The 12,159-nt window shown below is 40.6% G+C and overlaps 1 protein-coding gene across 2 annotated transcripts; it reads right to left on the bottom strand.

The window, feature by feature from the left end:
• Positions 1-531: 531 nt before the first annotated feature.
• Positions 532-11,610, bottom strand: wipi2 (WD repeat domain, phosphoinositide interacting 2). Of its 2 annotated transcripts, none has more exons than XM_077619296.1 (12): positions 11,353-11,610; positions 8,698-8,780; positions 8,266-8,435; positions 8,080-8,176; positions 7,097-7,194; positions 6,740-6,832; positions 6,537-6,607; positions 6,361-6,474; positions 5,120-5,284; positions 4,682-4,789; positions 4,091-4,179; positions 532-2,702 (listed from the first exon to the last, which is right to left on the bottom strand). In XM_077619296.1, the coding sequence occupies exons 1-12, from the start codon at positions 11,424-11,426 to the stop codon at positions 2,590-2,592; spliced, it is 1,275 nt and encodes a 424-aa protein (XP_077475422.1). In that variant the 5' UTR covers positions 11,427-11,610; the 3' UTR covers positions 532-2,589. The 2 variants fall into 2 exon arrangements, with proteins under 2 accessions (XP_077475422.1, XP_077475423.1); XM_077619297.1 differs by having other exon boundaries at positions 6,367-6,474.
• Between the last annotated feature and the right edge of the window lie 549 nt (positions 11,611-12,159).

Genomic DNA, 12,159 nt, shown 5'->3' with positions numbered 1-12,159 from the left:
AAATTATGACATTAAACATCATAATTTAACATTTAGCAAGACGTTTAATTAGATTTCGTTCCTGTTAATATATAATATATGTATATTTTTTTCATTTCATTTTCTGAACCACTTTATCCTAACTAGGGTCGCTGGGGGTGCTGGAGCCTAACCTAGCTGACTTCAGTCCATGAATTGGTGGCCAGCCAATCGCAGGGCACAAGGAGACAAACAACCATTCACGCTCACACTCATACCTAGGGGCAATTTAGAGTGTCCAATCAGCCTACGATGCACGTCTTTGGAATGTGTGAGAAAACCGTAGTACCCAGAGAAAACCCACACAGGCCCGTGGAGAACATGCAAACCCCACACAGGTGGACCGACTTGGATTTGAACCCAGGTTTCACACCGTGAGGCCGACGCGCAAACCACTTGTTACACCGGGCCGACCTACTGATGTCATGATATGACAATCTTCAAGTTGATATCACTGAACTCATTTTACGTGGTCTTTAAAATAGTTGTTTGGTCGGTAGTAAGACATCCCAGTACATCACACAACAACATTATCTTTATTGTGGTTCCAAATGAATGTTTCACATTTTGTACAAAATCAATAGAAAAAGCCTGACACTCCCAATCTCCTGGCTAACCTTTGCTGAGTCACTTAACTCACCAAAATGGCATTGGAAAGAACTAGTGTTGCACCGATACTAGTATTGGATTCGGTTCCGAAAAGACCCTAAAATTACATTGTTACATCCACTTTTGGCCCTCCCACATCAAATGGATTGGAGGCCTGACGCTACCAATGGCAGCCAATGAGTTAGGCAGTGTCTGACCAAGCCATGATCGCAATGATTTTACATTCAAGTGAGAATGTAGTATTTTGGTATTAAGAGAAAAATAAATCAGTATATATGTATATATATATTTTAAAAAGATAGTATCCTTACAGTCTTGGCATCAACCAATACCATGCAAGCTGAGTGTCGGAATCGGTATCGGGCGGCAAAAAATGGTATCGGTGCAACAGTAGAAATAACATCCCTGACCTGCGAACCAATCAAGTAAAGACACTTTCTAGAGTCTATGGTCTGAAGCAGAGCAATTTACAGTTTCTAACCTGTCATGATGAGAAATGTACAGATTGTTGTTTCTCAGCTCTGCATATAAAATGGTCAGCATCCATAAAATGTCTTCAATATGTGGACACAGTACCACAGCAACATCATGCAGGCTAAGATAGCTTTTTGTAGAAATGTAGCATTTTAAAAACAGCCATATTACCAGAGTAAGAATTTGACGAAGGTCCAACGAACTTGGATTGAGACTAACTAAGATATTTACGCCACAAACACAGATCTGTGCCAGCGAAAAAGCCCCAACTGTCACATGCGAGTTGCCGACACACGTGCACTCCTTGCCCAACGATGTGCGTGCACGCATGAGGTTATTTGAGAGCGAGCGAAGGAATAGAGATAAGAGAGTACAGTACACACCCTCGGTTAAGATCCGAAAAATGAAAATAGATTTTATTAAGCCAATGCAAAGATCTTAAACAGGAGAAAACATGATAGGAGGGCAAAGAGGCACTTACACAATCTTTTTTATTTGTTCTGTTTTGCTTTGTGTTGCACAGATACCATTTTTTGGTCCCGATACTGACCCTGTGTGGTATCGGCGTATGCCGAGACTCTACTGATACATTTCTCTTGAAAAAATATGTTTTTTTTCTCTCCTAATATACTACACACTGACTTGAAAGTGAGTGCTATCATGGCTTGATCAGACCGTGCTTTTCTAATTGGCCGTCATTCACATTGCTAAACATCCAATCCATTTGTGGCAGGAGGGATGGCAGCTGTTAATTTCTTGACAAGCTTCCACTTCAAATGGATTGGACGCCTACTACTGTTAAACTAATTGGTGGGAGGGTGCACCTTTTCCAGAGGAAGAAAAGTTTTAATTTTTAACCCCTTTAGCCACGTTTGGCAGGACTAGGTGTCCAATCCATTAGAAGGATTTCACAGCAGAGGATGATTTTACTCCATCATCTTTGGACAGTGTATATATAGGTGGCAGCCATCTTGGGTAGGTCGACCATAGGTTGGAAACAAAATCTTGAAGAGTAAATATTGCACAGCAGCTGGGTGTTTCTTAGTACTCCCTGATACCGAAGACATCATTTTAGTGCTGTATCGGTATTGATAGTAATATCGGTGCAACACTAGTTCTAACACAACGCTAGCATCTGCGTGTCTTACGTAGCACAGCTACATTTCTATTTTAATCAAAAGTCCAACACGCACGCTCACACATTGGGTTTTCGTTCGAGTGGTTGGCACATGTACATGCAAAGCAGTCAGTTTGACCAAACTGGGGGAAAATAAGGACAAGAAGGAGGGAGGAAGGTAAAATACGGCGGTACAGATGAAAGGACAAACGACAACGGATAACAAGAGGCTCTGAAGCACTCGTGTATTTTTCTTTTTTCTTTTTTAAAAGACACCTTCCTTCTCAGATTCTGTTCCCAGTCCTTCGTGTCATTTGTCAATAGCAGCGGCAGAGGAGCCCTCTGATTGGTGCGAGTGGCCGTACATTTGGTCAGTCAGTTTCCAGGATGAGCGGTGGTTGTTCGTTCTCGTCCTCCAAACGCAAGCTGTTGAGATCATCCTCGAGGGTAGCCCCTCCCACCGCGCCCTGCTCTTCACAGTAACCTAAAATGTTGAAAGAGAGGGTTCAAAGATGAGCCTAGCCTAGCTGACTTCGGGCCAGAGGCGGGGGACACCGTGAATTGGTGGCCAACCGATCGCAGGGCACAAGGAAACAAAGGACAACCATTCACTCACACTCATACCTAGGGGTAATTTAGAGTGTCCAACCAGCCTACCCTGCATATTTTTTGAAATGTGGGAGGAAACCAGAGTACCCAAAGAAAACCCACGCATGGAACATGCAAACTCCCATGTGGGCAGACCTGGATTCGAACCCAAGCACGACTCCAGAGCTGTAAGGCCGACGTGCTAACCACCCAGTCGCCGGGCCGCCCCCTCTCTTACATTAAATTCACATAATTTACGCATGAAAAAAATAAAATAAGGAAATCAAGGCGCATAGATTTTGAAAATAGTTTTTGCTAAAAACTTCTGTTTTCACTCAAATTTGACAAGTTAATATCCTCATTTATATCCAATGGACTTGTTCATTTTCAATGTCAAAAAATTACCCGTTATCAACAGAAACTCTCTAAAAAAGCACCCAAACCAACAGGATGTGACCCAAAAATACCCAGGAATGTGCAAGAAATTACAAAAAAAAATGAACAAAAAGTGACCTCTATGTACTGTAAAAATGTACCCAAAACTAAATAATTGGGATATTGAGAAATGTTCATTTGCTAGTTGAAATGGATTGGACGTCTAGCGCCGTCAATGGCAACCAATGATTTAATTAGGAGGTGGCCTGACAACAACCCAAATGAAAGAGAAAAAAAATCAAAAATCAACAACTATATGCAGTTTCTCCAGAAATGACTTTCTTGTTTTGGTATTCGTCGCCATCACAGACTTTCTAGTTCAACCAAACACAACAACACACTGTCAATAATATTTCAATAGCATTTGAGAATTAAGCTTACTTTAATCGCAGGTACAGCCTAAATGCTAAAAGTCAACACAGCACCTTTCAAAAGCAACGTTCCAAATATAGATCGACTGATTATTGGCACTGATATTTGACAATTTGACAGATATCGGTATTTTTATCTTGAAAATATCAAGAGACTTGCCGTGACTATGCTTCAATTTGCCGGCCATTGTTGGTAATGAGATGCCCCTCAGCTGCCCTCCCCCCGAACTCCGACCCCTTTTCTTTAGTATATTTTTGTGTTATCTATAAAGGTTCCATGAAGTTTAATGCTTGCAGTATTCAATTTTTTACACCAATTTTTGCACTTTTACTGCTTATAAATATCGGCTCCATATATCAGTTATTGGCCCCCTCTAACTATTAATAATTGGAGTTGGGCCTGAAGAACCCATATCGGTCGATCTCTAGTCCCAAATGTGCATACCTTGCTTTTAAGCGTGAGTATACTGTGGCATACCTTTAGTGACAGAAGCACTGTAGGTCTGTGCCACTAGTGGACGATCATGTTCCAGGATCTCATTAGGTGGCTCTGCACTGCCATCTAACCTGAGGTCAGAGCAGAAATTCTAATTAAAAACGACTGAATTTACACTGCAGTTGTGAGTAACCAATTTCTATTTAAAGCCTATAACTACATTTTAAAATTTGATTTCCATGTTTACTTCAATTGACACACATCACTGTTATTACATTAACAATACAGATTAAATATTCATTCACAATTGCACATAAATAACTTTGGCCAAAAAAATGTAATGCTAGCGATGTGGAAAAAAATCTATGACAATAACGCTATGTGTGTGTGTGTGTGTGTGTGTGTGTGTGTGTGTGTGTGTGTGTGTGTGTGTGTGAGTATATATATGTATGGTCACAATGTAAAGCAGTAAATGAATGATATAATTATAACTTTTGACAATGTTTTGCTTAATAATGCAATAAATTGAATAATTTTAATGGAACTCATGTAAACATCAGAATCCCAATATAGTTTTACTTTGTAAAAGTAGGGTTATTGCTGCCAAGTGCCCTCTCACTACATCTGTATTACCTGTGTTGCTTCATGAGAGTACATTCCCCTCCTTCTTGAGGATCCAGGTTGTAGAGATACAAATAGCCATCAGATGCTGCAACCAACAACCTGGGAATTTTTTGAATCCTACAAGAAAACAAAACAAAATAAGATGTTGGATTCAGTAAATCATGCACTTAATTTTACTATCTGCCTTACATAAAATGTAATATGTACTGAAAGTACAAGTTATTTTCTGATATTCTCACAAATGTACATTTGTGACCCTGGAACCTCAATCTGAGATTGCAATTATGTTAAAAATTAAAAAAACTTTAATAAGGTTAAATGCGTTACAAACAAAGAGTATAGCCAAGTAAAGGATAAGGTTAATGGCGTGGATTTCATAAATTGTCCTTCTTTTTTTAGACTCATGCCAGAATGAGGACAAAAAAACAAGTAGAGAGAGAAACTTACATTGCTAAAGCACAGATGTTTTTATGGCCACAGAAGGGCAGGCGCACAGTGGCGAAGGCTCGTCCCTGTGTGAACATTTCAGTGACCTGGGAGGGCAGATAGGTGGTTGACGCCATCAGAACCTTGCCCAAATATCCTCCCCATGTGGTGGGTTCTTCTGCTGGTCTACATATCATGAGAAACATTTTGAAATTCAGCATAAATCCATCTATCCATTTGTATATACAATAATCTCAAGCATGTTTACAGTTCTTGATTAACTCATTGGCTGTACAGTGGTACCTCGACCTACGATCAGCTCGTGGTACGACATACTCGTGGTACGACATACTCGTCGTACGACGAAAATTTCGATCGAATAATTCGCCCGCGATTCGATCAAAATTTCGAGATGCGACCAAGCCAGGTGGCCATGACATGAGAGGCTGTTTATCATTGTATCGCAGTCTTTTTTGGCCGCATCGCTTTCGTGTATTACAGATATCTACGGGCACTGAACGATTTATTCAGACGAGTTTCGACCAGGAAACGCACAACGCGCATGCGCGGGCAAAAAGAGGGCTTTCTGGGTAATGAAGTATACTCGTGCACACAACACCCATAGGCAATGGCACCCTTTCTCAGAATAAAACTTCAATACGTAGGTAGGAGGTTGCATTTCCCGTCCTCCCCCCTTAGCATGTTAGCTCTCGTTGGCGAAGCGATCGCTAATTCAAGACTACTTCTCGTTGGCAAGTTGTGTTATCCTATTGTGAGGACATCTGTGTGCATCATTTGGAGGCGTGGCAAACAGCTAACCCGCCCAGAACGAAGGTAAAAAAATATATATATATATTACAATTCAGTTTTGTGTAAAGTTACATTAAACGTATGTTTGAGTGTGTCTGTATATATTAATCCAAGTTAATTTAAATTTGTTTGTTCGGTTAAGAGTATGTTGTCGTGGAAAATCCCCCGGAAGCCCCCGAGGATGTCGGCAGACAGCCTGAAGCGCTCTTCAAAACAGCAAGGTATGTCTTACGAAAAATGACCTCTGATAATAATAAAAGAATCATCCCGCATTGTGAGTATTGCGCATGCGCAAATTGAGATGTCCCGGTTTCAAAGAACCCATCGTTCAAGCCTATTTCACTCGCATTCAAACAGTCACAAATTGTGATCTCTCGTCCTGTAATTAAACTATGGCATCAGGGACTTTAAATACAAAAGCAAAGCACATATATTTTTTTAAAAATACGTACACATACTTCTCCTTTTGTGTTTCTAGCTTGAAGATGTGAACCGTTTCTGTGTTGCTGGAGGCCGATAGGTATAAGCCTTCCATGCTGAAGGCCAACGAGCAGATGCTCACGCACCTATGACAAGAAACGCACTCTCATAAGTAAGCAACACTTTTGTCCCGTGTGAAATCAATCACCTCTTGACTCCTCGTCGAAACTCAAAGAGTTTTTGTCCTTCTGGGATGGAGAAGACACGGATGACTGTTCCCTAGGAGATAAAAACACAAGACATGTGGTATAATAAGATAATAGTGGCAGGGGACCAGAGGAGACTATTTACTCAATCCTGCAATAAGAGAGAAGGAAAAAAAAAAAGGAAAGAGCGTTGTGACAATCCTACCTTCTCTGAAGCTGTGGCTACTTTGGTTCCACTGGCATCAAATGCAAGAGCTGCTAATGGGCTGTCATGGGCTGGAATCATGTTTGCGGCTCGCTGAACAAAACGTGTAGTAAAGGGTGCGTTACATCAGGATAAAAAGAGTTTGTTCTACTGAAACTAATAGTGTCACTGTCCAATGCCATTTTTCTCTTGGTTCTTTGGTGTTAACTGTTTAGTAACAACCAATGGAAAAAATGTTGGATATCAGCATGTTTATGATGTACAATTCCATTTACGGCTAAAACTTTCATTGAAAAGTGAGGTCCCTAAAGAGACAGTGTAAGAGACAGAAGCGACATAGTCCTTGTGTTCACATACCAGGTTTACTGTGTCAAAAACTTGAACTTCTCCTATCATGGAACTGCCAGGATATGCCAGATAACAGTTGTCATTACTAATGGACAAGGCACACAACCCTAGAGAAAGCAAAAATACATCAAATTCAACCATCATGTCTTTCAGAAGTTAAATGAAATAACCAAGGTTGTTGATTTAATTATAAAAACTATGACTGTAAAATGAATACAAAGAGTGACTGTCATTCAGAGGTTAAATGAAACAACAAAAGTTGTTGATTTAGCTGTAAAAAACTATGACTGTAAAATCAATATAATAAATTAATAAAAAGAATGATTGCTATATCGCAAAAACACACAAAAAATGGTTATAATATTGTGTTTGGAGACCTTCAGTAACAAAAACCAGTGGACTAAAACCATGAATAAACACAATTAAACTTGTTTCAAGACATACAATTTCACAGGCGGTCCAATTTTGAAACACTTGAACCAGATGTGTTTTTTACTTACTTCTATTGTCAACATAATGGTGGGTTGCATACTTACCCATGTAGTTTTTTAATAAGAACAAAAAGTCCCTTCCCAAACACTACATTGTATTTTGTGAAAAATGGGAATGCATTTTATTGTGTTCTCACCATTATCTTAACATAACATAACATAACATAACATAACATAACATAACATAACATAACATAACATAACATAACATAACATAAAAGCACCATTAGATATTAATTTCCGCCTCAAGTGCCTGACATCTATCCTAAGAATATTTTTTTGCATTTTCCGTGTTATCTTATTGTCCACCATTGACGGGGCTTACAACTCCATTCCATTTGAAGTGGGAGGGTGGAGAATGAATAATAATTCATGCGGTGCAACCCTCAAATGGATTGGAGGTGTTTCAGTGGGAATTTTTAAGAGCCACATAAATAGATGTCTATCATGGCTAATGATACAGAAAGACTTCATAAAGAGAAAAAAAAGCTTCAGACAAACCTGAAGGGTTGGGTGGAGTTTCTCTGATTGTATGCAGCACTTTCATGTCTCGAATATTGTGAATGTAAAGCGACTCCTCCAGACACACAATCAGCCTCTGTATGGGAAACAACACCAAAAAAGAGACGATATGAGCAGATCCTTTGCTGATTTTGTTCGAAATACAATTTTTCAAACTTTTTTTACCTGTCTGTTAAGCTTAACAGCCAGTATCGTGTTGGAGTACGAGTAGTTGCAGATTTCAGTTCCCTTCTTGAAGTGACAGACTTTGAGCTTCCTGGGGGCCTTCAGGCTGACGATGGCCACCAAGCTGCTGGAGAACAACCGCTCCACAATACACACATCTTCCGTGTCCGCTGCACAATCACACACACGCACCAACAGGTTTCATGAGACACTTGGTTCAGAGTTCCATGTTATTTCGTTACAAGACTTGGGGTATGTGTGATGACGTGGAAGCCAAACAAGAAAGGAAGTGACACTTAAAATAAAACTCATGGTATAAACGGAGAACAAGCAGCTATGGACATAGACACACATAATGTATATTTATACAAATTATGTCTGAATGGTGTTGCATGTCCACAAACTATAAATAGATAATTATACAATACTCACTACATTCATACAACTGCTCCAATTTTTCCACAGTGGACAAAGAGAAAAACTTGTATCCTGATTTGGTGCCAACAGCCAAAGACCTTTTAAATAACACAAATACAAACATGACTTATCACAACATCAAAAATATCAACAGTGGTGTTAGTTATTTTAAAAAAAAATGTCTGGTCAAATCATTAGCTTGAGCATTCCAGGTATATAAACGCTTGATTGTTGCCGACTAGTAGTGTTAATATCGATTCAGAGGAATGTATTGGAGAATCGATTAAAAAAAACCATCTTTATTATATATACATGCATATATTTAAATGTAATATTGGTACAGTATAAGCACCACCAGATACCATGCAGGAATGTCAGAAACTGAATTTAAAATAGGATCAGTCCAACATTGCTTTTAGATAAACATGACACTAAACGAAACTGATAACACAATCATGGATACCAAACAGGGTTGCATTTCAAAAGTAGTATAGTAGTTTTTACCATTGTCTCAGTTAAGTTTTTTTTTTAAATGTGTATTTGGTACTACAGTGGTACCTCGTCATACGACCGTTCGTCATACGGAATGCTCGTCTTACGGGGGAAATTTCGATCGAATAATTCGCCCGTGATGCGGTCAAAGTTTCGTCATGCGACCAAGCCAGGTTGCCATGGCATTTTTTTTGGCATATCTTTCGTGTATAACAATATTTACGAGCACCGGATGAGCTATTCAGACCAGGAAACGCAAAACGCGCATGCGCGGTGAAAAGAGGGCTTTCTGGGTAATGAAGTATACTCGTGCTCGCAAAAGTATCCCCGGCAGCAACTCTATCATAGGCGCCGTTCGATGGGACGCGAACACAGATGCTACAAGCTAAAAGGAGCCGCTAGCCAGCGCCCCTGTAGCTCCCATGAGAAATCCGACTCGGATCGCTGCCGCCTGTGCGACGAGGAAACAGAGTCGTCTGAACACTTATGGCTCCGCTGTCCGGCCTTAATGACCGAACGCTACCATCGCGGCTTGGGCAACTCCCTGGATGAACTTATCCGTGTTCCAGTGGCAGCCCTAGCGCTGCTGAGGGTAATCCTCAGGCGCCTGAGGTGAAAAAGAAGAAGAAGAAGAAGAAGAAGAAGATGAGCAGCGGGGCGATCGCTGATAAGACTGCTTGCTGCTCGTTGGCAAGTGGTCGTGCGTTCTCCGATTGTGAGGACATTTGTGTGCATCATTTTCGGAATATTTTGAAGGGAATAGTACGACAGCAAACAGCCCATCGATAGCGAACGTGAGGGTGGAGTGTTTGTTCTGTTTACGAGTGCGTTGTGTGGAGGGAAAAAAAAAACGAAGCCCCTCTCCCCTCGGCGAAATCCGGCCAATTTTAGTTAGATTAAACACTTTATTTCTATTAAACCACTCGTTATTTATTACTTTGTCAATATATGGCGAATTATAAGAAATAAAACATTTTTTTTCAATCCAATATCCTGTTTCTGGTGTTTTTTTCAGAGAGTTGGAACGAATTAAATTGTTTCCCATTCATTTCAATGGGAAACTTTACCTCGAGTTACGAGTAACTTGTCATACGAGCTCAGTCCCGGAACGGATTAAGCTCGTATCTCGAGGTACCACTGTACATGGAGAGTGTATACCACATTGCAGATGTGTTCATTTTTATAGTAGAAAACTGGCGGCCCAGCAGCCAAGTAGATAGCGCGTCAGCCTCACAGTTCTGGGGTTGAGGGTTCTATCCCAGGCTGGTTCTCCCCGAGATTGCATGGGTTTTCTCCGGGTACTCTGGGTTCCTCCCACATCCCCAAAACAAGCATGGTAGGGTTTTTGAAAACACTAGATTGCCCCTAGGTATGAGTATGAGCTAGAATGGTCGTCCGTCTCCTTGTGTCACCGATTCAGAATATCCCCCGCCTGGTGCCATAGTTAGCTGGGATAGACTCCAGCACCCCTCGCGATCTTTGTGAGGATATACGGTTCAGTTCCAAAACGCAACAAATCCATCAGATCCCTGTAGAATTTGCTGCCTATTTTGTGTACCGGTTTTAATGGTGCAGAAACTAGCATATGCTGTATTTCTAGCAGTGTTTTGTTGAAAAAGGGTCTGCTTTTATTTGATCACGTTTGGCTGTTGTTGGCAGCCACGTCGACATTGTAAATGAGAATCTGTTCTTAATAGCCTAATCTGATACAAACAGGGTCAAGTAAATAAAACAATTACTACATGTCAACCCACTAAACTTTGTCGAACTCAACATATACAAAGTAATCGAATGTGTAAAACCACAAAGTGAAAAAGCTGGCACCAGAACCATTAATTAAATACACGTGGAACACTGAACATTTTGATGTGTGGCATATGTTGCTAAAGGTAGCACAACTTCACGTTATCCTAGCATAAGGACCAATATAAGGCGAGGTTCGCCTTTAGAATCAGATAACGAGAAAAAATCGTGTATTTGCTTTAACATTCATAGAAAAGACAGCCAAACGCGGCTTCGTCGAGCATTGTCATGCCGCCAAACGAGCCTAAAAGCTGCCCAAAAGCAAGATGACGCTAGCTAACTCGAAAGCACGGCCCACCGGAGCACCGGACATTGCCCGGAGCCTGCCTATGTTCTTCCCCGCCCGGCCCCGCATTTGGCACGGCCCTGGCTTACGTGTTGTCCTGGTTAAAGTTGGCGAAGAGGAGCTGGCTTCCGCCCGCGTCCCCGCTTAGGCTGGCCAAGTTCATGAGCCCGGCACCATCGACGTAGAAATTACTGGGGGGAATTGAAGCAGCTGGCCTGGTTATGATAGTGTTTGAGGATGACTTGTGATTGCGATTTAAGGCACCATTGCCTGGTCAGACTAGCACTAGCAATGCTAAAAGGATTGTTGTTGTTTTTCATTGAGGAATTGCTGCTTAACCTAACTGCGCATGCGCGTAGCCAAAACCATGGAGCTGTCTTAAAGGAACCGAAACACCTTTATTTGTTATTATCGCTCGTAAAGATAAAAAGAAAACCCCTTTCGAACTGTGGTGGGTAAAGTACCCGTTTAAACGTATTCAAAATGTATTATCTTAGAGAATATCTGCTCTAATGAATAAATATATACATACAAAGTTCAAACACAGACCACCGAACTCCTTTCTACAGCGCTATCTGCCGTCGACACATGGTATTACAGAAAACTAAAACTTTACTGTATGATAAGTTTAAGATTGGGGTAGGGAAATACTCACATCATGCCATTTAATATTTAATTCAATCACAAAAATAAACACTATTTTTAAGCTTTCAGTCACATACTTTGTACAATATTTGCTTTGATAATTTGCATCCCTGTCAACTTCGGCCAATTGCTCCCCTTATTAATGATTGCAATTCCCCTTATTAAGGGTATAGTCAACAGACTACAGAAATAGTAGTAAAAGAAAAGGAAGAGATTCAAACTTAAGAGTAGACAACTATCATGATTTTTGT

Source organism: Stigmatopora argus, chromosome 14 (assembly GCF_051989625.1).
Source record: "Stigmatopora argus isolate UIUO_Sarg chromosome 14, RoL_Sarg_1.0, whole genome shotgun sequence".
Taxonomy (NCBI): Eukaryota; Metazoa; Chordata; class Actinopteri; order Syngnathiformes; family Syngnathidae; genus Stigmatopora; species Stigmatopora argus.
Note: the sequence above shows the minus strand (reverse complement) of the source record. Positions and strands in the feature narration are given on the sequence as shown.